This window comes from Miscanthus floridulus, chromosome 12, assembly GCF_019320115.1.
Source record: "Miscanthus floridulus cultivar M001 chromosome 12, ASM1932011v1, whole genome shotgun sequence".
In the NCBI taxonomy this organism is placed as follows: domain Eukaryota; kingdom Viridiplantae; phylum Streptophyta; class Magnoliopsida; order Poales; family Poaceae; genus Miscanthus; species Miscanthus floridulus.
This window is the reverse complement of record NC_089591.1, coordinates 717,148-743,769: the sequence shown is the minus strand read 5'-3', so window position 1 is coordinate 743,769 and position 26,622 is coordinate 717,148. Positions and strand designations below refer to the sequence as shown.

The following is a 26,622-nucleotide window of genomic DNA, read 5'->3' as shown; positions in this document are numbered from 1 at the left end:
GCCCTTGAAGCCTCCTCTTCTTGGCTTCCATCTCTTTGCGCTTATCGTCGATCACAATAGCGCGGTTCACCAAAGACTAAAAGTTAGGATAGGCGTTGGACATCAGCTGGAGCTACAGTCCATCATAAAGTCCCTTGAGGAAACGGTGTTGCTTGTCCTTGTCCTCAGCTATATCATTTGGAGCATAGCGTGACAGTTGAGCAAACTTGTCACGATACTCTGCCACAGTCATGGATCCTTGCTTGAGGGATCTGAATTCCTCCTGCTTCAATTCCACGAGTCCATCAAGGATATGATAAGACTAGAAATTGTCCTTGAATTCCTGCCAGGTGATAGCAGGAGCGTTGTTGGGACGTCCATACTAGAAAGAATCCCACCAATCCTGAGCTATTCCCAAAAGTTGACCAGAAGCATACAACACCTTCTCAAGATCGTTGCATTGTGCTATGTTAAGTTGCTTTTCCACAGCATGCAACCAATCATCTGCCTCCATAGGATCTGAGGCATGAGTGAACACCGGTGGACGACCCTTCATAAACTCTCCACGCTTATCTCTGACCTGAACAGGCGGTAGTCCTCTTGCAGGTTCATTATTCAAGCGCTGCATCATAGCTTGCATCAACTACGCTTGCATTCCCATTAATTGTTCCATGGTCACAGGTGGCGGTGGTGGTGGATTTATGAGAGCATCACGTCCATGACCATGGCCTCTGCCTCTTCCTCCTCTTGCGGCCATCTGTTTTCCAACAAATGCGCAAAATTTAGAGATTTCCAAATTATAGAGAGCTTACAAAAGATAAGAAACAATGCTGATAATTTTCTGGACAAGATTCCAAAAACAGCAGTTCAGTAAATCTATCATAACTTGAGTTTCAGAGATCCAACAGAGGTGTACCAAGAACGGTTGGAAAGCTTAGGAGATCAGCTACAACTTTTATTTAGATCACTTTTACATATTCTGACATACACATGGTCAAAAATAGAGCTAAACCGAATCTGTTCTGGGTTTCAGTCTGCACAGGAACATCAACTTGTGACAGCTAGATCTCACAAACCTGAACAGCTATTGACGTGATTCTAGAGGCATTTGAAAGATACAGAAGTCTAGTTATCTCCACAAAAATTTCAGAATTTTTGACAACCCAGATTTCGAGATACAAGATAAAGAACACAGGCTGCTCCAGAAAACAGCACAGCAGAGATAAGATAAAGCAAACCATCTGCATTAAGATTTCATCTAAACTTAAGGTTCCAATCTAAGGAAGTTATGGACATACCCACAAACTTCCAGCAAACAACCAAACTCCAAATCAACCAAATTCATAATTAAAGACATCTGATCACTAAAGTTCACAAAGACACAACAAGACTAGACATGATACTCGAACTAACAACGTAGTAACTTTTAATAAGGAACCTAACACCTATGGGGCGGTGTCAATCATGGTGAACGGCCGGCGCTTCTTCTTGTAGATCGGAGGCTACCCAAGTTGAGCATGTAGTTCATCAACTTGCTTCTAGAGGCGTCTCTCGGCTCTCTGTGACGCACGCAGCTCTCCCTTGACTTCTTCATCCACCCCCTGCATGGCATGGACATGCTGCACTATTGCTTCTAGAGTTGGGTCACTCTCTGGTGGTGCCAAGACCTGCCAAACACCCTCATGATCATTGCGAGGAAGGAACCTGAAACGATCCTCCCTCATGGCCTCAAAGCGACGACCATGGTGATAGATGTAGGCGTCCTGCGCTGCATCTTCCATGCAATCCAATGCATGGGCCCTCCTGGCAGTGGCACGGTGGACAGTCTCCACCTCATGTCCATTCTTAATGTCGTTCCAAGCGGTGACCACCAGCTCTACCTTCCAAAAGGTCGCCTCCAAAGGATGCTGGTACTCTGCACAGTGGTAGTTGATGGAGGCGTGCAGGTCGGGGTAGTAGTCATCCAGCACATGGGTAAGGAGGGTGTGGTAGTAGGCCGTCTCAGGGGCTGGCTTGAAGTAGTACTTGCATTTCCAGCCTATCTCCTCATCCACCATAGGGGCAGCTGGGGATGGCACAGGTGTAGGTGAAGTAGCTGATGACTCCTCGGGTGTAGCTACAGCAGGATAGACCGATGCAGCAGCTAGAGTAGGAGCAGGTGCAGGTGTCGGGGTAGCCATCTCCTCATCATCCGAGATGATCACAATCTCCTTCTCCGCGTGTGGAGCACGTGGGGTGAACAAGGTATGGTAGCCAGCAGTGCTGAGGTGAGCAGTCTTCGGGTTATGAGACATCTATAGATTTAAAGTGAGATAGAATTAGAATAAAAAATTTTATATAATAGATTAAGGTATGAAAAGCATAAATGTTTTAATAAAATAACAAGAATAAGACAGTAAGCAAGAAACCAGAGGAGCAAAGATGCTAAAACGACCGTTTCTAACTAGGCTTGCGTCCTACAGTCAACCTGGCCCTGATACCAATTTGTCACACCCAATTTTAAGAATAAAATTGAATGCACTAACTCATGTGTGCCCAGAGATCAATCACACATACAAGCTGACAAATTATAAAAAAGTATCATCACAGTGTATCTTACATCACGATAATAACATAACTTAGTCTTATACATCACAGCGGAAAAATAAAAGATAACTCTCTCTCGTGGAGCACCATCACAGGGAAGGTCAACTGGTTGACCACAAGCCTAATAATCCTCAGGAAATTCCTCATACCCGTTGTCATCTGTTACCTATCCAGGATTTTTATCCAAATAAAGAAAATAAACAAGCGTAAGTACTTCCCGTACTTAACAAGATAACATGGGGTTATGTAGCTTAAAAAGGACGACACTGGTTTACTACAGTTAGCACTTTTAGTAAGTCCAGATTTTATTATCAAGTTTAATCAAGTTATGCTTAAGCTCCCATTTGAACCCACTTAATCAGATATCAGCATCATTTGGATCATATCATCATAAACCATCATAATTGAACAACAATGAGTAACCAATTATTCTGTGAGTTTTCCGGGCCGCTTATGACCATGAGCACGGCTGTTATAACAGTTTGTAACCCTCTGCAGAGGTGGTGCACATTCACCGCGAGTCATGATTTCTATATGCCTGGGTTAATTACTCCCATGTCACTGTTAAGGTGAGCGGGCAGGGTACACTATGAAACCATTTCATAGGTTTCTCTAACAAGTTAGGGCCACTAGGTTTCCTCGGCAGGTAGATGTAGGAATCCCCTTTCCTATGGCACATATCCATCGCAGCTATACACATAGGAACAGAGGCAGTCCTATACCCAACATGGCAAGCCCCTCTTGTGCCATAAAGGTAACCTCTAACAAGCTAGAAAAGGTCCTATTACTGAGCTAAAGTCAGAGCCATATGACTCTCACGGTTGCACTGTCAGTCCCAGCTTTTGCCGACAGATAAGTCCTTATGGAGGGCCAGGAACAACATGATCAAAAGTCATTTGCACCTTCACCCTATGGATCAGTTGTTACAAATCATGTTATACTTTTAGTTCCATATAACCATTAACCATCGTGTAGATCATGTTTAGTTAGAGCACTAGCAATCTACCCATATGCAATTAACCCATAGAAGTCAAGGGAACAAGTCATCAAATGACTAGAATGTCCTTATGGTTATCAAAGTTAGACACATGCACATGAGTAAATGATTAAAGTGAATAGGACATCAAGGTAGGCCCATGCTATACTTGCCTTGGTTCACAAACTCTTGCTAGTCCTGCTGGTCGTCGAAGAACTCTTGATCTCCAATGTTCTACTCACCGTCTGAACATGACCAACACGGCAACACACAATATTCCAGGAACATTCATGCAAAGCAAACAATCCTACAATTAGAATAGTACACCAACAGTATAGAAAACAAGATAAAATGTTTATGAAAATAATCTATGTCTTGCTACGATCACGTCAACACGAAGTTCACAAAAATCGGAGCTAAAACACGAAAGTTATGAATTAAACAGGGTTTTCTATAGCACTTTATTTAATTAAAACTAATCATGAAATTTAAAAGTTGGAAACTTGATTATCAGTGGTACTAACACGTAGATTATGAAATTACGAAGCTAACACAATTTGAACGGATCAATTCGGAGCTAAAACGAAGTTTTTATGAGCAAAACAAATCTAGTGGCATTTCTGTAAATACTGAAAACGTATTTTGAACTAAAACAGTACACTTTACGTTTTCAAAACGAGAAAGCGTACTCTGGAAACTACGCTAGGGATGGTGGGTTCAATTCATCCAAAACCGAGGGACTCTTTAGCAAAATTTCACGTGAAAGGGTAACTTCTAATCCTGGTCGCAGATCAAAAAATGGACGGCTTGGATCGGTTCTGGGGAAAGAAGAGAAGGGGGGTCCGGCCAGCACAGTGACGCCGGCAGCAAGCTCCATGGCCGGCGGCGTGGAGGTCACTGGCGTGCACGGATAGGGGCCCACGGGCCACGGTTCAAAGAACCGAAGACACCGGGAGATGGCGGGAGTGAGAGCAAACTCGCCTAGGCCAAGAACGGGGCCGGTGGACGTGGTTGGCGCGGTGGCCGCCATGGCCGGCGAGCAAGAGCTCACGGGCGCCCGCAAATAGGGCTCTAGAAGCCACGAAACTCAAAATAAACGGCATGGGAGGAGAGAGGGGAGTACGGCGATTCTCACCATAGTGAAAATCAGAGCGGAGGCGGCTCGGGGACGGTGGTTCGCGCGGAGGGCGGACGGCGGAACCGGCAACCTTGGCGCGACGGTTGCTGGGGCTTCCTCGGTGCTCGGCGAGTGCGAAAACGGAGCGGGGAGCAACAGAGGAACGCGCGGGGGGGGGGGGTTCGGCTCCTTTAAATCAAGGCCAAGGAGCGGGGAGGGGCGCTCCCACGATCAAAAGCGTGGGCGTGGCGACGGTTGCGCCAGGCGCGCGTGGGGTGGGAGGTCGGGGGCGGCACTGACACGCGGGGCTGGGATGGCAGTGGCTGAGCGCGGCACAGCGGTTTCACGTGAGCTGGGCCGGCCCAAGAATAGGAGGAGGGGAGAGCGAGCGGGCCGCGGGGAGAAAATGGGCCAGCATGTCGGTTGGGCCAGTGGGAGGGAGAAATGGCCTACGGGCCAAAACTGAGGAAGGGAGGGAAGGGAAAAGTAATTTTCTTTTTCTTTTTCCAAATCAAATTTCCAAATGTATTTTCAAATGAGTTTTGAATCCTTTTGAGTTTAAATCAAAACCACTCAACATATTAAATACAATGCTCTAGCATGAGTGCATCAACATGTTACTAACCTGATATTTGATTTTATTTTCACAAAAATTATTTCTTTCCTATATTTCAATGTTCACATAATAACATAATTAAATCGAATTTTTCTTATTTCAAAATACTGAAATTTTGGGTGTTACAGTCCCAAGTTGGCAAGTCTCTATCTTCCTCTCTAGTTCATCTTTTGTCTGAGTTTGTTGCTACTACTAGTAGCCGTATATACCTTCTTGAGCCTTGTTGAGATGGTTTAGTCTTAACCGAGCTGGACTAGAATTTGAGCGCACTTTAACATTCGTGCAACGCACGATTCCGACCGTTTGTCCTGGTGTGCGCGGTCACCGCATGCTTTGGCTCTCGTGGGCTACCTTGCTCGCCCTATCGTCTGGCTGCGCTGCCGCTGCTGTGCCATGCACTGCTCTCAGCTGCGCCCGACCATGCTCTCGTGCGTCGCTGTGCTGCACTGCTGCGCGCACACTGCCACCACACATGGCCTGCCCTGCTCCGCCGCATGTGCGTCATGCTTGGGAGGTCGACCGTTGTGCCGCACGAAGGGCCGAGCTAAGGCGGCGGCTACCGTTGCGTGGTCGTCATGGCGCTTGCTCCGCTTCTCGTTTCACCTACCTCGCCGTAACCCGAGCATGTCCATCTACCATCGCAACATGGTTGATGACCCCGGTCGCAGTGTCATGGGGATGCGTCCTAGCCCGCCTTGATCGGCTAGCCGACGTTGGTGCGCCGCTTGGGTCTGGCTACTTTCAAGTCATGCACGCCATGCCAAGCCTGCCCATCGCATCGCCTGGGTGCATGTGTTGGTGCCAGCTAGTGGCCGGGGCCATCGTCTTAACCCTCTTGCGTTTGTTCGCCTGCTCTTTCACGCAACCACCGTGGCCAGAGCTCCGTGCCGCCGCCGATAGGCTCTGCTAGCTCGTGGCTCCATTGCCCGATTGCTTGCACCAATGCATGGCTTAGGGAGCCAGCTAGACACCCTACCTTCCCTATTCCCGGCTGAGTACCTACCTACTGTCAATTTGACGAATTGCTCGCTGCCGGCCATCTTATCTCTGGAACAGAGCACCGCTCCGGGGTAAGTCCCCAACCCGGAGGTAAGGGTTCGATTAGGGGCGTTTCTAGGCTCGCCTTGACCACCTTTAGCCAGTGCGCACATTGTCTTGGCCAGGACCCTTGTTAGTGAAGCGGTGACGCGACGGGACCGCCGCGGAGCGTCGCCGCCATGCTCAGGCTCACATGGCCGGGTCACCTCAACCCTCCCCGGCTTCAAACACCACCATGGTGTGGACCGCGGCAAGCTCTGGATGCTTCTCCACCACCTCTACTCCTCCGTTAGCGCGTAGGTCCGCCAAAGAAGTCGCGCCGCCCCTCGGATTCCCCATTGACGTGGGTTGGTGAAATTAGTGCATAGTTGGACGTGATACTAATTTCTACTGCCACGCGTAGGTCCGGATGTCTCGGTCAGCCTCACGGGCGTGTAGATGGGGGTCTCTGTAGGCCGGCGTGGCCATGTGGTGCCCGTCGGAGTCGCGCCGGCGCGCGTGGGCGTAGCGGGGACCCGGTCGTTGCGAAGACGGTGTTTCCCAGGGTGTTTTGTCCAAAAGTCGAGATTGATGGGACAGTGTAGCACGACATAGTTGAAATCGTGAGAGTATGAGCCCTCTTTTGCAAATGTGTTGGGCACGCGCGGGCTTCCTCCGTGGGCCGTTGGCTGGGCCTGCCGGTTGTGCACGCGGCCGCCACACGCGGGCCGCGTTGGGTTGCTAGGCTAGAATTGCCGCCGCCAGCCCTTTTTGTTTTCTAAGCCTTTTCTAATTTAGTCTCTAGAGTAAATTTGTAAATTCAATATAAATTTGTGTAGAGATTCAAAAATTGTGAAACTAATTTTGTTAGAATCCTAAAATCATGATCTATTTGCTAGTATATCTTGTTCACATAGTTTTGTGATATTTCTAGGAGTTAGTTAGTTAATTTGAGATACTTAATATTGTTAAATATGAACTTGTAGGAATTGTTGTAATGAATTGGTGATAGTGTTGACCCTAGAAATTTCACCGTAAGTTCCTCGTATTATTAGGTGCTCGCTGTAATTTTTGTAGCTTCTGAATAATTAGTTTGCTGAGGTAACTAATGAGCCTTATTTTATACATATAATAAATAAAAGGAAATAAAGAAACACCTAGGAATTTTATAACTAAAACATTGTGGGAAATTAGCGCCTTGTTCAACAACGTGGATACATGGCCTAGTACGTTAGTTGTTAGAGCTAGCTCGTTAGCCTAGCGGTGTAATCGTATTTTAAGCGTTGCGGTTGTTGTTGATTAATTACATTTTCCGCGTGTATCCACGAATGTCATAATAGGAACAACGATGGATCTGGAGTCGACCAGAGTAGCAGAAAAAATGGTGCCTTATTGATTGTGTCCCTATGATGGAATGCTAATATTTGGTTATATCTTACCCAGACAAGCCCTAATGCATAACCTCTATTATTCTGCACTTTATTTTATGCTTGTGCATTCAGTTTTAAGGAGTTGAATGAAAACCCACTTGCATATATATATCCTTATCCTATAAGTCTTACTAGTATGATAGGATCATGTAGATTGCTATGCTACATGACTCCGGTAGAAGTCGAGTGATTGTCTATCACTCGCGAGAGATATGAAATATATTATTATTGTTATTATATTACTATCACATGGAATATATATATATATATATATATATATATATATATATATATATATATATATATATATATATATATATATATATGATAATTGAAGACCGGGCGGAATGGTACTTTGGATCTGGACTTGGTTTGGCATTCGAGCGAGGCTCGGATTGCACTTGTTCTGCCTGTGTCGGTTAAGGACCGACCGTTGCATTTAAAAGGAAAGCGTATCTTATCTAAGTTAGATGTGTGGTGGTAGGTGAGATGGTAACGCGTGCAAGAGCTGAAGTGGGAGGTCGTAGGTTCGAATCTCCACAGCTGCAACCTTTTTCACCCAATAAACACCTCTACTCCCGGTTGGAGGAACCGGGACTAAAAATCAAGACCTTTAGTCTCGATTGCATAGTCCCGGTTCCAAAACCGGGATTAAAGGGGTTGAGAACCGGGACTAAAGCTTGTGTTCTGTACTAGTGTAGTCAAGTTACAGACTTATTATCCTGAGCACATACTTGTTTATGAGAGCAGGGAAGGTTTGTTGCTCTCTTGTTATGGGTTCCAGATCTTTCTAGACCGACTGATTGGAGACGTGATGGTGGAGGTATAAGCGCCACACTGAGTCCGGGACTCAGAAGTGGGGGCTTGGAGTCCAAGTTTAGATGGGGACCTGGACTCCTTGACAGGAGAGTGGTGGGTTGATCTTGCTTGTGCCTGGGGTACAAACGGGACGTGTGTTTCAGGTATCTAGCAGGGCACATTGATTCGTGAATCACCGGTAATCCGGTATGACTTGTCTACAATCTAGCGCCGTAGTAAGAACTGCAATATGAGATGAAAACTGGTTCTGATTGCTTACCACCTGCTTGAAAGTAGCACAAGTACTTACATAGAATGGTTAGTTAATAAACTAATAATGACTGCTAATAAAATTGAATATAAGGACGCACGTTTAGTAATGTCCTTGTAGATACAATAAACCCACAAACTAGATAGCCTTGCATACCCTTGGAGTCTTTTATTTCCTCCTAATGGATAAGTCTTGCGGAGTACAATTGAGTACTCAGGGTTTGTTCTACCCTGTTGCAAGTGGCAGGAACATGTGGAGCTGACACTTGTATGTGGAAACCTCCTGGTGGGCTCAGCGAGGATTTTATTTACGTTGCGAACATAAAGTTTATTTGAAATTTCCACCCAAAAATTTTACAAATGGAAAAACTTATAACTTGTTACGATGTATATAACGGACCATCATTTTAATGTTTAACTTGTCCATAAATGATTTTATTTCCGCTGAAACTCTGATAACATGGTCATATTCCGCTGTTATAGACAATAAATATTATACTCTGATGTTGTATGGAAAGTGATGTAAGAGATGGCTAAGAATGTTGTAAGCTTTATTCTCTCATTTGTGATCCTGATAGAAAAATATAGATTTTCGGATTTTCCCTTAGGGTGTGCTCGACGGAACTGCGTAATTTGGTGTTTTCCCTCGGGTACTTAGTGTCTAATGAAAAACGAGTACTTCTGAGAGACATTAGATTAGGCGGTTTTACCACACGAGCCGCCACCGTGGCCGCGCTTGAGCACGCCCGACATCTTCCCTAACTCCGGCGAGCTTCTTTCTTCCCCAACTCCGGCGCCGCCACCAAATTTTGTCTTTGTTCTTTTATAGAAAAAAAATTTGTTACTTATGATTTGTTATTTGTTGCTTGTGATTTATGATTTGTTACTTGTTATTTATGATTTGTGCCAGGGAGAAGGGGGGAGAGGAGGAAAATGAACAGTACCTATGGAAAAAAATCGGATGTTTCCGGGTGCTAAAACACCTAGACACTCTTTTATAACCCGTGTCCCAGCTGGCCGGCCCCTCTCTCACTGTCTCTGCTGTCGTCGGTGCTAGCGCGCGCTGTACCTATAAGAAAGAGAAGTGACTGCTTCCCTCTCTCGCTTGGTCTGTTGGTCATCATCATCATCCACCAGTTGTGTTGTTCTTGTCTCGTGGCCTCCATCGTCCTCTCGTCGTGCTCGCGCGCGTTCATTGCCGCCGGCCGGCGTCGCGCGGCCGAGCCGGGCCTGGGTCGACCGGCGACCTCCTGCCGCACGTCGTCGAGCGCGCGAGCTGTACACATAGTCCGCCACGATGGCCAACTCATCAGGTAATCTAATAATTAAGCAGGTTGCCGAACGAGCTAGCTATGGGAGGCCGCCGGCCGGGGGGCTTTTGGAATTGAATCCATGCGTGTCGTCTTGCTTGCCGCGCGTCTCCCTCTCGCTAGCTCTGTGTGGTGTGTGGGTACGGCGTGGCTTTCTAATTTGTTGACGAATCATTATTATTATTATATACAAATCTTCTTTAGTTTCTTGCTTGCTCAGATCCTCGCTCTCTCTCTCTGTACACACAGCCGTCGCGTCAAAGCAATTTCCAATTTCTGATTCGACTAGTATGTAGGATGATGATTCTGATTCCAGTTTCCAACAGAGCGCTAGTGTTGGTAGCTAGCACTGCTGTGATATGGTATATGGTATATGCACATGAAAAAGCAATAAAGCATGCATGATGTACCTCTCCGAGCCAATTAAACCATATAGTATAGCGCAGCAGGGCTGATGGGGTCCTCCGATCCGATCGATGCGTCCTCAAAATGATATGCACAAGCACAACACAAACATGTCATGAGATGGCAATTAATTAAGATGTATGTATTTGGGGATTCCTCTTTTCATTCGCCTCCATCCATACCTTGCTAGATTATTGTTAGAGTTGTTATTACAGATGCTTCTCGCTTGAGCATCATCATTAAGAGATCGATAAGAGGAGGCAGGGTATACGTTCCGTTGGTAGTAGGCGAGCAAGCAAAATCTAAACAAACAAGCGTCAAGGCATGTGGATCCAATATCTTGAGGCACCACCCACCAGGCCGGCCGGCCGGCAAGCTCGTTCCCACACCCTCTCCTCCTCCCTTAACGCCGGGCGTGGAGCTGGATGGATCGGATCGGAGCTTCAAGATCTCTCCTTTTTTTTTCCTCCTTTCCCTTTGTTAGCGAGAGGGAGAATCGAAATTATTAGGGTGGCGCCGACGACGACCTTGCCGGAGGAGCAAGAGTGGTGGTGGTGGGTAGGTCCTCCTCCGTCTCCGCCTTTCCGGCCGGTACAGGTGGCTGCTCGGGCCTGACCAGAGTTGTGCTGCCTAGGCTTTTCCTTGTTGCGGTACTGTAAGTGGAGTGGCCGGCCTGAGCTGGAGATGCAGATGCAATGCAAGAGAGTGGCATGGCAGGTATGGCAGTAGCCAGTCAGCGTACGCCACCCGATGACATGCCCTGCCGTTTTTCCATCGCTTTCCACGGCGGCCTCTCCGATTCCGATCCTCCGCCTCGATTGGTCACCAGGCAGCTACGCTGGAGAGCGCGTGATGGGGGCGGGACCGCATCCTGCCGCCGCCGCCTGCCCCGCCTCTTCTGGTCCCGCCGCCGCTCCGATCCATGGAGCAGCCGCCCCCCCTCCGTGGTGGATGCCACTGCTGCCACACGCGCACGCCTCCGCCGCCGCCACGCCTCCCCTGCCCCTCCTCCCTCCGCCGCCACCCGCGACGAGCCTGCCCGACCCTCTCTGTTTCATGGAGGTGCCGCGCGGTTCATCCGGACCTCCAGCGCGCCCGCCTCGTCGACGTCACCGCCGCCGCCGCCAAGCCACGACATGACGCTCTCGATCGGATCGGAGGTGCTCCAAATCTACTATCACCGTCACTTCACTAGCTATTACAACTACGTATTCTTAATCCAGTAGATAGATAACTCAGCTGCTCATAAGTTTCACTTCGATTTTAATTTTTTGACTTCCAAAAATAAATCAAGCCCCGTTGTTCCCGGCTGCCTTTTCGGTGCGAGCAACCACTCCAGTTGCTGCTTATGTCGATTCAATCAAAAGCTGTATATGGCTTTTCAGCACTTCCCTAGTTCCCTTTATGCAGAGTATTCGTGACTTCTTCCTTTAACTAAAAAAAAAAGTTGCAAGTATTATTTGAGTTGACCAATGTCGTCTTCATTTCTCATTTCATCAAAACACTAGTTTAATCACCTCAGAGTTCGTTGGCATCCGTGGGGGGACAAAAATGTTCACACTCAACCCGTTCAGATAAAGTTGTCACTCTTCCACAGTTAGCTCCTGCCTCTGTTTCTACTAACTGTTTACGAAAGAATGCCGTCAAAGGAATGCCCATTACAATTATTAAATGTTTCTCTTCAACAAGTATTTGTCTCCAATAAATATCCCACTGTCATTACTACAATGGAGATTAACATTGTGTTCTCGTGTTTGCCTCAGCTACCAAGCATGCTTTCAAGAGTATATTGGCCAGCCTCCCTAAGCCTGGCGGTGGTGAATACGGCAAGTTCTTCAGCCTTCCTGCACTAAATGATCCAAGGATTGGTAAATTTTTTATTCTCGGTTCTGTAATATTTTCAGTTTCTCCTTCCTTCACTTTGCAATTTACATTCCTATTTATCTGGACTATATGCAAATATATACTAGTAGTACACATGCTAATTCTGTATAGCATTCACATTTTCAACTCTGCTGTGTTCACTCACTTCCTTTAATTTCAACAATGGCGTTTGTTTCATCTGCCACCTCTTTATGGTACTTAGTAGCAGATTGGAAAAGACAGGTGAAATGTTCCATTGTCTTGGAAAAGCTACATCTCAAACTTTTAGTTTATCTTAAGAAATTATTTTGCATGAGACAATACTATGGCTATGCATAGGTGCAAACTTTTACACCTTTATTTTGCGTACTTATACAAATTGCAATGTTACAGTTTTTGCAACATCATGCATGTACATTAATATGTTAATACCATTTTAAATAACAAAAAAATCATTTTTTTTTGTGTTCTATCAGATAGGCTTCCCTACTCTATACGTGTTCTCCTGGAATCAGCTATCCGCCATTGTGATAACTTCCAAGTTACAGAGAGTGATGTCGAGAAAATCATTGATTGGGAGAACACATCTCCAAAGCTGGCTGAGATACCTTTCAAGCCAGCGAGATGCATTCTAATGGTTGGTTTTGATCTGACATCTCACAAATTCTTATGCTTCATATATAATTGCTTGTTGCTTATTATATATGATCCAATTTATGATCTAGGACAACACTGGAGTCCCAGCAGTTGTAGACCTTGCAGCTATGCGTGATATGATGCCAAAGTTGGGTTGTGATCCCTACAAGATCAATCCATTGGTACATCTTCATTTTCTCTGTTATTGATTCAACCATCTCAAAAGTTCTGTGCTCCCTCATCTGTTTCTGTTTCACAATACATATTTCCATTTGGATTGTACATGCAGATTCCGGTGGATGCTGTTATTGACCATGCGGTGCGAGTGGATGTAGCAGGGACATGTGATGCATTGGATAGAAATGAAGAGCTGGAGTTCCAGCGCAACAAAGAAAGATTTGTTTTTCTTAAATGGGCATCCACTGCTTTCCACAACATGCAGGTTTTCCCCCCTGGTTCTGGCACTGTACACCAGGTAAACTAATGCTCTGGATCCAAGAGAATTTAATGTGTCCGTATCCCAAAAACTCTTTATTTTCATCTTTGATTTGAATTGTAATACAAATTTCAGGTAAATATTGAGTATCTTGCCCGAGTTGTCTTCAACGAAGATGGCATTCTGTACTTCGACAGTGTGGTTGGCACAGACTCACACACCACTATGGCTAATAGTCTTGGAGTTGCTGGTTGGGGAGTAGGTGGTATTGAAGCGGTTGTTGCAATGCTTGGACAGGTAAACACTGTTAAGTGGAGACTCACAAGGAAAAGATTAGCAGAAAATGATGGGGTTGAGTCATCCATAAAAAATGATGGGATCATCCCATGACTTTTAAACACAATGGGTTTTGCCCACCCTGAAAATCACAAGTCGTATATGGCAGCCAACAAGGAAATTCTAGTCAGACTTTACATGCAAAGCTAGCCTTAACACATCTTTCTGCTCTGATAAGCTCAGCAACAACATATATAGCTCCATAAATGCTGACTTCCTGTCTATGCATTTCAAATTGACCCATAAGTTGGTGTCTTATGCAGCCAATGGGCATGGTTTTGCCTGGTGTGGTTGGATTCAAGTTGAGTGGGAAGTTACGGGATGGTGTCACTACTACTGACCTTGTTCTTACTATGACCCAAATGCTAAGGAAGCACGGTGCTATTGGCAAATTCGTTGAATTCTATGGTAAGCATATTAGAGAAGCGTGGTATACATCTTTGACATAATTTAATTTATTCATATATCTCTCTCAACGACTTCTCTTTATTTCTCTGTTGCATTCAGGTGTTGGTGTGGGCGAGCTATCTTTGCCTGCCAGGGCCACAATCGCCAACATGTCTCCAGAATATGGAGCTACCATGGGCTTCTTCCCTGTAGACAAAGTAGCATTGGACTATCTCAAATTGACAGGCCGAAGCGATGAAACTGTATGTTTCACTATGTGCACACTACTCTTTTACCATATGCATTCCATCATTCTGATATATATTTTTTTATTAATAAAACAGTTTTATATCTTGCATTATATGTGATCAGGTGTCGATGATTGAAGCATACCTGCGAGCTAACAAGATGTTTGTGGAGCACCATGAGGTATGGTTTTTGCCTTTTAGGTTTTACAGCACTTGAGTTCCACTATTCCTGATTTATAAGAAATTGACATATTCGCACTACTCATGGTGCCATGCAGCCTGAGACAGAACGAGTTTACTCTTCACATCTGGAGCTGGACCTTAGTGAGGTGGAGCCTTGTGTTTCAGGCCCCAAAAGGTAAATATAGTGCTCCATGGTTATGATTTTCCCACTGTTGGACAGCAACTATATATTTCAACTGGTGCTAATGAGGACTAGGATTGTGCTGTCCTGTTTGATTTGCCATCCTGCAGGCCTCATGATCATGTCCCTTTGAAGGAAATGAAGTCAGACTGGCATGCTTGCCTGGACAACGAAGTTGGTTTCAAGGTAATAGGCCCTTGGTTCTGTAGTACATGATATTTCCTTTATAATTTTCTTTAAGAAAAAATAATGTCGGAGTATCTTAAATTTATTGCATGGCAAACACTACTCCAGGGCTATGCAGTGCCAAAGGAACAGCAGGGTAAAGTTGTGAAATTCGACTTCCATGGACAGCCAGCTGAAATCAAGCATGGCAGTGTTGTTCTTGCAGCAATATGTAGCTCCACAAACACATCGAATCCCAGCGTCATGATTGGTGCTGGCCTTGTGGCAAAGAAAGCCTGCGAATTGGGACTTGAGGTTGGTTTATTGTTCTTTAGTATATAATGTTTTGTTGTTGTATTGATTATTCTCCACTGGCCTCTTCTCTGCTCTGTTTTCTTACTGTGGAACAACTCTTATATATCCTCAGGTGAAGCCATGGGTAAAGACAAGCCTTACCCCTGGATCTGTGGTTGCTACTGAGTACTTGAAACATAGGTATATCTATAGTTTTGCCATTCAAATCTAGTTCTGTTAGTCCAAAATTGAGACGCATCATGTTATCCGATGGCATGTCTGAAACTCTGAATTTAGAAATTGCTTGTGTTTTCTCCATGCAGTGGCCTTCAAGATTATCTGAACCAGCAAGGTTTCCATGTCGCTGCGCATGGCTGTGCCACATGCGTCGGCAACTCTGGCGACCTGGATGAATCTGTATCAGCTGCTATCACAGAAAATGGTAGGATATTATCTATTTTTGTAGCTATGCACATAACAAGTTTCATTAATTGGTAGCTTATGGTTTACTCTTGCACATACAGATATCGTTGCTGCTGCTGTGCTGTCGGCCAACCGAAACTTTGAAGGCCGCGTGAATCCTCTCACTCGGGCTAACTATCTCGCCTCGCCGCCTCTTGTTGTTGCCTATGCTCTTGCCAGCACTGTAAGTACTCCACTTCATGCTGTTGTTTCTTCAACTTTGCCATATAGTGTTATTTTGTGTCTGACACACACTATGGCTGGTAAGATAGCATCACATACGTCTTGTGCCTTTTCAATTAGGTTGACATTGACTTTGAGAAAGAGCCTATTGGAGTTGGAAAGGGTGGCAAGGAAGTTTTCTTGAGGGACATATGGCCCTCAAACCAAGAAATCGATCAGGTTGTTGATTCCAGCGTGCAGACTCACTTGTTCAAGAAAGTGTACGAGTCCATCATGGAACGCAACCATAGGTGGAACGAGCTGCTGGTTCCAAAGGAGGCGCTGTACCCATGGGACGACAAGTCCACCTACATCCGCAAGCCCACATACCTCGATGGCATGTCCATGTCACCACCCAGCCTGCCCAAGGTGACGGAGGCCTACTGCCTGCTCAACCTTGGGGACAGTATCACCACGGACCACATCTCCTACTCGGGGAAGATCCCCGAGGGCACCCCTGCGGCCAAGTATCTGCTCGAGTATGGCGTGGAGCCCAAGAACTTCAGCTCCTATGGTGGCCGCCGTGGGAACAATGAGATCGTGATGAGGGGAGCGTTTGCCAACATGAGGATCGTGAACAAGCTTCTTGATGGCAAGGCTGGTCCCTGGACGATCCATGTTCCTACCGGGGAGAAGCTCTATGTCTTTGATGCTGCAATGGTATATATGCATGCTCGATTATCATAATGCTGGTGCTACTACTGCATATATATGTGAATAATCTCCTTTTTTAATATGTATGTGATTGATGCAGAAATACAAGTCGGAAGGTCATGATATGGTCATTATCGCTGGTGCTGAGTACGGCAGTGGCAGCTCTCGTGACTCTGCTGCCAAGGGACCAATGCTACTGGGCGTCAAGTCAGTGATTGCAAAGAGCTTCGAGCGGATCCACCGGAGCAACTTGGTGGGAATGGGGATCATTCCTCTCTGCTTCAAAGAAGGCGAGGACGCCGATTCACTAGGCCTCACTGGACGCGAGCGCTACACCATCCACCTCCCTACCAGCATCTCCGAGATCAGTCCTGGCCAGGACGTGACAGTCACAACCCACGACGGCAGATCCTTCACTTGCATTCTTCGCTTGGACACACAGGTATGAACATTGCTAAACATTCCAAAAAAACTACCTGTAGTAATCCTTACCATCCAGTTATTGTGTAAATGACACACATTATGTTGTTCTTGGCGTTGTCATGCAGCTTGAGGTGGCATACTTCAGCCACGGAGGCATCCTTCCCTACATGGTCCGCAACCTGGCAGCACAGATGAAATAAGTTAAAGTTTATTGGTGGGAATAAATTAAAAGGTTGGAGTCTCTTGATCATATCTGTGCAAATTGACATTGTCTCTCTCTAATCGAAAAAATTTGTGCAAATTGAAATGGTCAATATCTGATCGAAAAAAATTGTGCAAATTAATTTCAATCAATTATAATCTGTGTAAATTGATGTACTCTCTCTGATGCAAAATCTATGTCAATCAAGACACTCACACGGTGTACACAGTTTGACTAGCATTTTTCTATGAAAGTATGATATATCAAATTCAAATAATTACACATTATGGAAGCACTTTTCATGATGCATCTAACAACGTCAATCTATGTAATGGTTCATTTATCCATGGTCAAAGCTATAAAAAATCGGCTGCCAAGAATTTTAAAACATTTTTTTGGTGCAAGCGGTAGAGTCTTACCGCCTGTGACCGAAAGGTCCCGGGTTCGAGTCGCGGTCTCCTTGCATTGCACAAGCGAGGGTAAGGCTTGCCACTGACACCCTTCCCCAGATCCCGTGCAGAGCGGGAGCTCTCTGCACTGGGTACGCCCCTTTTTTTACATATTTTGGATCGAAAGGAGTATTAGTACTATGTGCAAAAGCTTTCTAATCACTAGACTTTCTATTATTTGATCACATATTCTCTTCTATTGATACACATGTTGGATATTTGCTATGTAGGTAGTTTAATGCCACATATTCAGCGCATGTCTGTAAATAAGTGGCAAGTTCGAATCTTCACTTGCGCTCTTCGCTCTGGCATTGAGGTATGCATGTATATTCTAAAATAAAAATTAAAAATTAGTAGATTTAATCACCATATGTATATGCTGAATAATAATAATAATAATATGTTTTCTGAATAATAAGACATCGTGTTCTTTGGTTGTGGTGCAGGTGGATCGGAGCTGCCATATATACTTTCTCCGCAGCACAAGGGCATGAATTTTGTTTTAGCAGCCGATTATTTGTACTCTTGATTCTTTGGTTACATGCCCTCTTCCGTCCTCTTGATTGATGTCAATTTGCTTTGCAAACAATATCAGCGCGCCTTTGTAGATTTCGAAATGGATATATATGTCCTATTGAAATTTGCTACTCGAAGTGTATTTCTAGTGAGTTGTGTTCCCTAAAAAAACATGAGCATCTGCACCCCAGCAGCCTGGCCCAGCCCCCATGTGGCCTGGAGGCTGTAGGTGTTCCGTTCCCGGTTCCCATGTGCGAGCGCAGAGCACAGAGCTACAGAAGAGAGCAAAAACAAAACAAAAAAAAAAAAACTGTTTTCGCCCGGACTCGAACCGGAGACCTTCAGTGTGTTAGACTGACGTGATAACCAACTACACCACGGAAACATGATGTACTTTGGTTGATACTTTACGTTATAATAAGTCTGCATCAAGGGCACTATCACCCATAAGCTCAAACTTTATTTTCAATTTCCCGATAAAGCGTAGCACATAAGTTACAAATTATGGTTCGTTTGAAAATAGAACACTAGAAAAGGAAGTGGGTGGGCTTGGCATTCGGTGATCTTTAGAAAAAGTCAACGGAAGTCTTGACATTCATTTTGCTTGGATGGTGATGTTATCATCATGTTGCTAACTGTGTGTTAGTATATTTCCATTTTTGTCTCCCATGATCAACACAATTCATATATATAAAGCATAGGGGGAACTATTCTTTATTATTTGAACATTGATTATTTTAACATGTGGATTTCATCATGTGGGTGCATCATTCTTCAAGTTCTAAGCACATATGATATGAATCTGAATGAATAAACTTCATAAGTGTTCCTGCAACATCATAATATACCAACAGAGTGGTCTGTATCATCAATCTGCGATACAAGATTACAACACGGTTATAATCGAAATACAACATGAGAACGTATTGTCCTATGTAATCTAAGTGGCGGTATGGCATATATGGCTGCTTTCTGTCGGTTTACAACATGAGAACCTGTAGCTTCAATAATCTTGCAACTATGTATATAATATCCCAGCTCATATATATCATCATCCACTTGTCCCACACAACCCCTACTTGCCAGTGCAGGCGTGAACTTCATAGAAAGAATCTTCTAACCTTTTAAATTCATCAAGAGGAACATTTAGGCCTTTAGTAATTAGACTAGGAATTTATTTTTATTCACTAAATATAAACAAAATAAAAACAACAGCCCCCGAATGAAAGGCGTGCGCATTCTGTTACCTGCTCCAGAGTTAAGAACATTATCACATTCCATGACCCAATCCGACAAAAGTTTGCAATGAATCCCTTGTAGAAAGCACCAGGTCCCTATGGAAAATAACCATCAGCTGCATAACACATGAGACCACATTCTAGTCTAAATTAGTGGACAGAAAAATCCACTCCACAACAACAATGCATCTGCATCATCCAAAACTAGATCAGCAAGGAAAAGAGCTATGGTTAATAAAAATATTGTAGCATGTTGAAAAATGGACACCAACCTAAGAATTTTTTTTTCTAGCTTAATCAGGAAGTTTTTTCCAGCAATAAAAAATTAACTCCTAAATAAACAAACTATACATACCAAGAAAAAATCATAATCAGAATAAGTAAATAAGCAGAAAAAGTATCCACCAACTCAACCTCTTGAATGAAAAATGTAAATACCATCAAACTAGACATAATTTCAACAGATTCCATAAGAATAAGTTTATAAACAAAACCGATTTTGATGAGCCAGTAGATAAGGTAAGCCTAGGGAACTAAGAGTTCAAACAGAAGCCATGTCTTCTGTTACAAGAGTTTTATAAGAAACTTAGACTCACTTCTGTCAAGACAAGTCCTGGAGACCATGGCCCATCACATAAAGTAGCTGGATTAATAGATGGCTCCCTTCCTAATAACTAGGCCATGCTTGGAACCGCTTAGTTTTTTAAGCCATTTTTTGCTAGCTTCCCACAGTCAGTTTCCCTTGCTTAATTTCCAACAACAGAATCTGGAGTGCAGTTTGAAACACATAGAATGGAAACACAAAACTTGCAGTGTTTCTAGTTTCTACCCTTGGATGAATTTCATACAATTGTTACAAGTTTAATTTGCTATCCACCATTTTGGTTGCCAATGATGAATCAGAATATAACATTGCGAGTATCAGGATTACTAATGATGTTCGCACTTTGGAATTTCTCAACAAATCTTTCAAGAATCAAGATACTGCAGGGAAAAAAGGGGTTGGGTGGGGGTTCAACTCCTTTGAACATTAATTCTCTCCATCAATCCCTCAAAGCCATGCCCCTCAATTAGCATTCACCTCATCACTTCATGCACATGTTGACAAACTCGAGCATGATAAATCCTAATAGATTTGCTTTTGGACCTTAAAAGATTCGTGTAAATAGATGATAATATTCCTTGTTTTAGATTATGACCCAACTGAATGCACATTTTCTGAGCATTGTAATTCCAGGCCTCAATCATGAAAATGTAGCAATGTTCTTGGCAATTTCAAAGGCTGAAGTCTAAAGCTCAAAATATAAATTGCTGCGTAAACTAAGAGTGGGTTATATTATAATATCATGACAGTAATTTGTGTAGTGACCTGTAACCGATTTTTCAACTGAATTAATGGTCAAAGATCTACATTGGAATATGGAATAAGTTTAAAGTGACAAGGGTACAGGGTAGATGGATATTGACATACTGGATGCATACACATATGAGCTTGCCAACAAAGACCCAAGTGGAATGACTTCTTATTCTTGCAACAAGTGCAAAAAGATTTGTGGTAGAATAGAGCAACGGACAGAGGCAATTCAGAAAAAACAGGGAAAGGATTTCATACGTCAATCTTTAGTGTCTTGGCAAAACAATCAAGAGTACTTCTGTACGTTGAATCACCCATCATTCTTGATTTCACCTAAACAGAAGTCACGGTAATCGAATTTGTGAAAATCAAGGACGGGTTCAGAGTGAGCTAAACAAATATTGCAACTGGGAACTTGGTAGTGTGCATATCCAGAATTTGCAGAGCATACCACATCCACCGGAGAGCCAATGCAAACAGCGAAAAACCCAGCACCAAGTCCAGCTAAAAGATGGGTAAAAACGTTATCAGTAAACCCAGGAAGTTTTAGAAACATCTGCATGAACAGAACAAAGGAATGAACAATGATAATGAAATATAATGCCCACCACAAGACAAAAGAGAGTCAACAGGTACCTGTTTGAACTGATCGTAGCTAACCAACTCAGCAGCGTTAATTATGGCATTGCGTGCGACATTTGGACCAAGACCAGTCCACAAAGCTCCAATACCTTCCTGGAAGTATGAAAGATTTAAGGACCATGAGAAAAAAAGGAATAATCATCTAAACTTACTGCCCATGATTGTTATAGTAACCTGTCTGATTATTGTAGCATATGCATTAAGGGCTCCAGAATAACTCCTCTTGACAGCGTTAGCCTTTCCATCAGCTTGCAACCTAACTTTGACAAGATCAGTTGGATTTGCCACAACAATCGCTATGACACCTGAAAATAGACCCAAAAAAAGATCATTTAATAATGTATGGTTGTCCACATTGCCGAGCCTGACCCTTTAAAGTGAACCAACATGATTTGTTAACTACGATGCTAAAAACAGAAACAAAAAACTTGTGCATAGGACAAGCCAGACATGAACCAAGAGAGCCAATCATGTTTTGGATGTGAATAGTAAACAAGAGGAATGATTTAAAGAATAGGTCAAAAAATAGATGCAAGGTTCCCACGATTTATTCTGCATCCACATTTAGAGTGTATGTGGCAGTCTGGCAGATAAGAGATAAGTTTGCTGTGTTGCAATCTGAAAGAAGTGTAGTTATTTTAAGTTGAAGTGGAGGGAGCAGAATGTACCAACGACCTGTGGTAAGCGCAGCAAGAATCTTGCTTAGTAAACTGACATCACCCACAGCAGCACCTCCTACGAAGAAAGCCTTCACCTGCAAGTAAAGAGAAGGGAGATTGCCTTTGTTGTTATGAGGAAGACGGAGTCACATTGAATTGGAGGAGGAGGCAAGCGAAAGAATGTGGAGGGGCACAGACAGGCTCATACAAGCCGATGCGGAGGCCACCGTAGAGGAACTGGCGGTGAAGGCCAGGGATGACGCCCTTCCAGAGCGCAGCAACCCCTTCCTCCCTGGCGATGCACATGATCGTGGCTAGCATTCCTCCACCAGCAGCAGCTGTGGCTGCAGCCGCGGGTGCCGCCGGCAGCGTCGTCTTCCTTTGCAGCTGGAGCCGCACTTTGGCTGTGTCCAAAGGAATGGTGCACACCTGATTATATTATATTCATTGGTAAATCAAAGCTGACTCCAAACCCAAATTGTTGACAGTGAGATCCATTTTGGCTGGAATTAAATAAACATCCTCCTTCCTATTTTCTTTGAAAGCAATTGCAATTGGCATGTACTATCTATGTTGGCCCAGCAAGTAGCCCCGAACTACTAATTAATTCTAAAAAGTCGCAAAATAAAAGACAGATAGCACGCACGCCACTTGCAAGCCAAACAAATTCCTGTTTTAATTTAGTTAGCCTCAATCAAAGGCTCAAATAAAGGTCAAAGCAGAGGTACTACCTACAAGCACTAGTCACTACTCACTGGTGGGTGATATTAAGGGGGGGAGGGAGTCGTCCCAATTTGGCTGCCTCCGACTTCGCCTCCCACTCCCAGATGGGTGGATGCGATGTGATGCGATCCGCGAGGGAGGATAGGGAAAGAAAAAGAAAAGAAAGAAAGAAAGAAAGAAATTAAAGAATGCGGAGGGGAGGGGCGGACGGTACCTCTGCGAAGCAGGCGGCGAAGGCGCTGCTGAAGAAGATGGCGGTGAAGGAAGAAGAGGCCGCGGCCATGCTCCCCCGTCTCGCCGGCGGCGGGCGCTCGTGGTGGTGGGGTTGGTCGGGGACGAGAAGAATCCAGTGACTGTCTGTGACTCAGTCGGCAGGCAGTGTAGTAGAGTAGCGCGTCGCGTGGGCGAGGGAGGGTGGGGGTGGTTGGCTTTTCGCTCTTTGGCTGGATCGACTGGACAACAAGAGCCAATGCACACACGTACGGTAGCACCGATATGCACAAGGTCACTCCCATGCATCGCCCCCAGCAGCTTCCCAAGGGCAGGCACCAGGCAGATCCAGATCTCGATTCAGAGAGAAAACTATGACCACAAGCAAGGTGAAAGTCAAACATCAAACCAGTTTCCAAAGTACCTGCGTACCACGTTGATGTGTTGTGTTTCACTTTCACATGAGAGCTACTGTGTACTCTCGGTTGAGATTCTGGTTTTCTAACCGGGAGCATGAATCCGGGGGTCCTGGTTTCTCGTCCGGGACTAAAGGTCCAGGTTTCTCGTCTAGGTCTAAAGGTCCAGCTAAAGAGGCCTTCCGGTCTGACGACGTGGGCCGGCTCTTTAGTCCCGGTTGGAATTACCAACCGAGACTAAATGTTTTCTTTTTTTTTCTTTTTTTTGTTTCTATTTTTAATTGATGATTCGTTTTGGTTTTCGAATAGGTTTTAGAATACGCATTCTACGCTGCTAATAATATACGTATTCTACACGCTTATAATGTTCGAACATTTTGTACAAACTAAAGTATGAAACTATTGTATATTCTATCATATTCTTGGGATAACAAATTCACTCTATCGGGTTTGGCTTCCATGTTTCGTTCATGTCATTGTAGAACTCGTCGGTGGGGTTTAAGACCTGGTCATTAAGAAATCCTGCTATGGTCTCTGTGGGGGTATTAACTCCTATACCCTTACGGCTAGGCTTGGGCCGGCCCGGATCAGGGGGTCCGATCCACTAGAAGACGACACGCGGCTCGGCCAACCTGTTCGGAGTCCCGCGCAAGGAGTCAAGGCAGATTTGGAGATCAAGCAAGATTCTGGTCGGTTAGAATAGGAATCCTTATCCGGCCACCTATGGCAATTGTAACTGGCTAGGATTAGTTTCTAGATCTGTAACCCTGCCCCCGGACTATATAAGGCGGGCAGGGGACCCCTCTAAAAAACATCTCTCATTGACATACAGCAATACAATCAGACGCAGGACGTAGGTATTACGCCTTTACGGCGGCCGAACCTGGATAAAACTTTGTCTCTGTCTTGCGTTACCATCTTGTTTGTTGCTTGCGCATCTGTCTGTCGATAATCTACTATCTTGGGCATACCCCTAGGTAGACTGTCGACCATATTTCGTCGACAGTGGCGCGCCAGGTAGGGGGTGTGCGTACTGCTCTCCAAGCGAACAAGATAGTCATCATCTCCGGCTCCATGGCTACGCCGAATGGCCTTACGTTCACCGTCGGCTAGATCACCTGGACCACCGACTCCGACGACTTCATCGCCATGACCACAGAGGAGGTGCGGATTCAATCTGCGTCGACCACTGCTTCACCCGCATCGGCTACGGCTCCGACCACGGTGGATCTGACTCCGACCACGCCCGCATCGTCTTTAGCCACGCCGACAACCCGTCGTCCGCTTCCTCGCTACAAAGGAAAGCAGATCGACAACACCGACCTGCTCGACTCCATCGATCGGGTCGGCACCAAACTTGCTAAAACCCTAGCTCTGGTAAGTTCAATTCAAAGTCAACCTAATGAGCAGGTAACCGCAACCCACAACAGATCTACCCGACCAGCTCGGGCCAGTCGTCCTGCACGACTCGGTACAGATCTCGCGGTCACATCTACTCCTGAAGGGCGCTCCGCTCGTCGTCGGCCAGCCTCCGCGATGAGTCTCTAGCTCTCTGAGTACAAAGCCTCGATGGAGAACTACCAGGCCCAGCCCTACGGCCTGCGAAACACTGCCTCCAACTACGCGTACAATATACAACGCTGCTCGGATCGGTGTTTTATACATCGACCTCGGCCGAAGCCACGCAACTTCGTCAACATGGTCCGGATTGAGGATTATCAAGAAGGATCCGTCCACACAGTCCAAGAGGGTGGCTCCAGCTCCTCGTCTGGCATCACATCTAATGCCTCTGTCCGCACCGAGCTCCAGCATCATGACGATGAAGGCGTTGAATACGATCTGGATATCCCAGACCACACCCCGGGGTTCCCACAATTCCCGTCTTTCCCACCAAGGCGAGGGGACTTGATCAATGTTGTCAGTAATGACGAACCACCAGCAGTCGGCGAAACGGAACAAGAAAGGCTTGCACGTGAAGCACGCAATATTGACCAGTTTAATCGCCGACAAATCAAAGCCGAAGCAGAAGAGGAGGCACGACGCATAAGGGTCCAGCCACGCGACCTCAACAATGCCTTCGACAGGGTGGGGGACAAACAGGTCTTCAGGACTCCAAGCGCCAATGTAGCCGTTGCTATGGCGATAATGCAACGGCTACCCAATACCCCGGAAACCCAGGTAGTTCGCGACGATATATAAGCTTACCTGATGGCTGCTATGGCCCAGACCGCAGAGATCGTAAATCAAGCCCGGGCTCCATCCGTCTCAGTCGAATCAAGCCACAGCCACCAGTACTCAAGTCGCTCACAGCCACCCAACCAACGTGGCTCGCGCAACAACGACCCATCAGACAACCGTCAAGGCGGAAACGGTGGCCATGATGGTGGTCGGGACGACAACAGCCGTCGGGAGGACAACCGCCGCGACGTTCGGGACGACAACCGTCGAGACAACCGCGATAATCGCCGCAATAACCACGGTCGCAGGGCTAATCAGGATGGCAACTGAGATCGCCGTGATGGCAATAACGATCTCCGCCATTACCTCAGAGGACGTGATCTGCGCGATCACATCAACCAAAGAGCCAACGATCGTGCATCCCACGAAAGCTATCGCCGTATAGAATATGATACTGCCCACGGCCCACCGGGTTTGAAGCAGTTTACTCCGCACCTTCGCCAAGTCATATAGCCCAAGAACTTCAAGCTCGAAAAACTTTAGAAGTACGACGGCAAGGAGAACCCCGAATTATGGGTCATGCTCTACGAAACTGTGTGCAGATCAGCTATGGCTGACGAGCACGTCATGTCTAACTACTTCCCAATCGCTGTTGGCCATGCAGGTCACCAATGGCTTGTCAGCTTGCCGGCGAACTACTTTGATTCTTGGCAAGAGCTCAAGCAAGCCTTCATCGACAACTTCATTGCTACTTGCGAGCAACCCGGCAACAAATATGATCTGCAGCAGATTCGAGATCGGAAAGATGAGCCACTGCACGAGTACGTCCGGCGTTTCTCGGAGATGCGCATCAAGGTTCCGTCAATCTCTGACAACGAAGCAATCGAGGCTTTCATCACTGGCCTCCGCTTCCACGACGCCCTAAGGGATAAGCTCCTCCGCAAGAGACCTGAATCAGTCACAGCGCTCCTGGCCACTGCTAAGAAATATGCGGACAACGACGATGCTAAAAAGATAATTATCAAAGAAGCAGCAAGGGTT

At 45.5% G+C, this 26,622-nt stretch overlaps 2 protein-coding genes and 1 non-coding gene across 10 annotated transcripts; 1 reads left to right on the top strand and 2 right to left on the bottom strand.

Moving 5' to 3' along the window:
- The first annotated feature begins 9,859 nt into the window (after window positions 1–9,859).
- On the top strand, window positions 9,860–18,292 carry LOC136495241 (putative aconitate hydratase, cytoplasmic). Of its 2 annotated transcripts, none has more exons than XM_066491217.1 (20): window positions 9,860–10,102; window positions 12,268–12,372; window positions 12,844–13,004; window positions 13,093–13,185; window positions 13,293–13,478; window positions 13,575–13,736; window positions 14,039–14,183; window positions 14,283–14,425; window positions 14,535–14,591; window positions 14,689–14,768; window positions 14,885–14,960; window positions 15,069–15,254; window positions 15,367–15,434; window positions 15,557–15,675; window positions 15,758–15,879; window positions 15,999–16,577; window positions 16,672–17,013; window positions 17,120–17,226; window positions 17,876–17,961; window positions 18,092–18,292. In XM_066491217.1, the coding sequence occupies exons 1-18, from the start codon at window positions 10,087–10,089 to the stop codon at window positions 17,192–17,194; spliced, it is 2,715 nt and encodes a 904-aa protein (XP_066347314.1). In that variant the 5' UTR covers window positions 9,860–10,086; the 3' UTR covers window positions 17,195–17,226; window positions 17,876–17,961; window positions 18,092–18,292. The 2 variants fall into 2 exon arrangements, with proteins under 2 accessions (XP_066347314.1, XP_066347313.1); XM_066491216.1 differs by lacking the exon at window positions 9,860–10,102 and adding an exon at window positions 11,213–11,664.
- Window positions 18,293–18,472: 180 nt separating this feature from the next.
- Window positions 18,473–18,546, bottom strand: TRNAV-AAC (transfer RNA valine (anticodon AAC)). Its single transcript has one exon. It is a non-coding gene; the product is annotated as a tRNA-Val (tRNA).
- A 392-nt stretch (window positions 18,547–18,938) lies between these two features.
- On the bottom strand, window positions 18,939–23,375 carry LOC136496470 (mitochondrial uncoupling protein 1-like). 7 transcript variants are annotated; one of them, XM_066492155.1, is made up of 9 exons: window positions 22,992–23,371; window positions 22,263–22,458; window positions 22,071–22,149; window positions 21,570–21,700; window positions 21,390–21,488; window positions 21,205–21,309; window positions 21,012–21,086; window positions 19,409–19,515; window positions 18,939–19,282 (listed from the first exon to the last, which is right to left on the bottom strand). In XM_066492155.1, exons 1-8 carry the CDS (start codon window positions 23,294–23,296, stop codon window positions 19,432–19,434), a joined length of 1,074 nt encoding a protein of 357 aa, XP_066348252.1. In that variant the 5' UTR covers window positions 23,297–23,371; the 3' UTR covers window positions 18,939–19,282; window positions 19,409–19,431. The 7 variants fall into 7 exon arrangements, 4 of the variants coding, with proteins under 4 accessions (XP_066348252.1, XP_066348251.1, XP_066348254.1 ...); XM_066492154.1 differs by having other exon boundaries at window positions 19,409–19,495; window positions 22,992–23,367; XM_066492157.1 differs by having other exon boundaries at window positions 18,940–19,282; window positions 19,409–19,495; window positions 22,253–22,458; window positions 22,992–23,275.
- Window positions 23,376–26,622: the final 3,247 nt, after the last annotated feature.

Bases quoted from the DNA above. Each gene is read 5' to 3' on its own strand.
- LOC136495241 (XM_066491216.1), top strand. From the start codon at position 11,427: ATGGAGCAGCCGCCCCCCCTCCGTGGTGGATGCCACTGCTGCCACACG. The intron at 14,184-14,282 runs GTAAGCATATTA...TGTTGCATTCAG, and splicing joins CAAATTCGTTGAATTCTATG to GTGTTGGTGTGGGCGAGCTA. The intron at 15,880-15,998 runs GTAAGTACTCCA...CTTTTCAATTAG, and splicing joins CCTATGCTCTTGCCAGCACT to GTTGACATTGACTTTGAGAA.
- LOC136496470 (XM_066492154.1), bottom strand. From the start codon at position 23,296: ATGCATGGGAGTGACCTTGTGCATATCGGTGCTACCGTACGTGTGTGC. The intron at 21,489-21,569 runs GTTACTATAACA...TCATACTTCCAG, and splicing joins ATGCTACAATAATCAGACAG to GAAGGTATTGGAGCTTTGTG. The intron at 21,087-21,204 runs GTATGCTCTGCA...ACTTCTGTTTAG, and splicing joins TTGGCTCTCCGGTGGATGTG to GTGAAATCAAGAATGATGGG.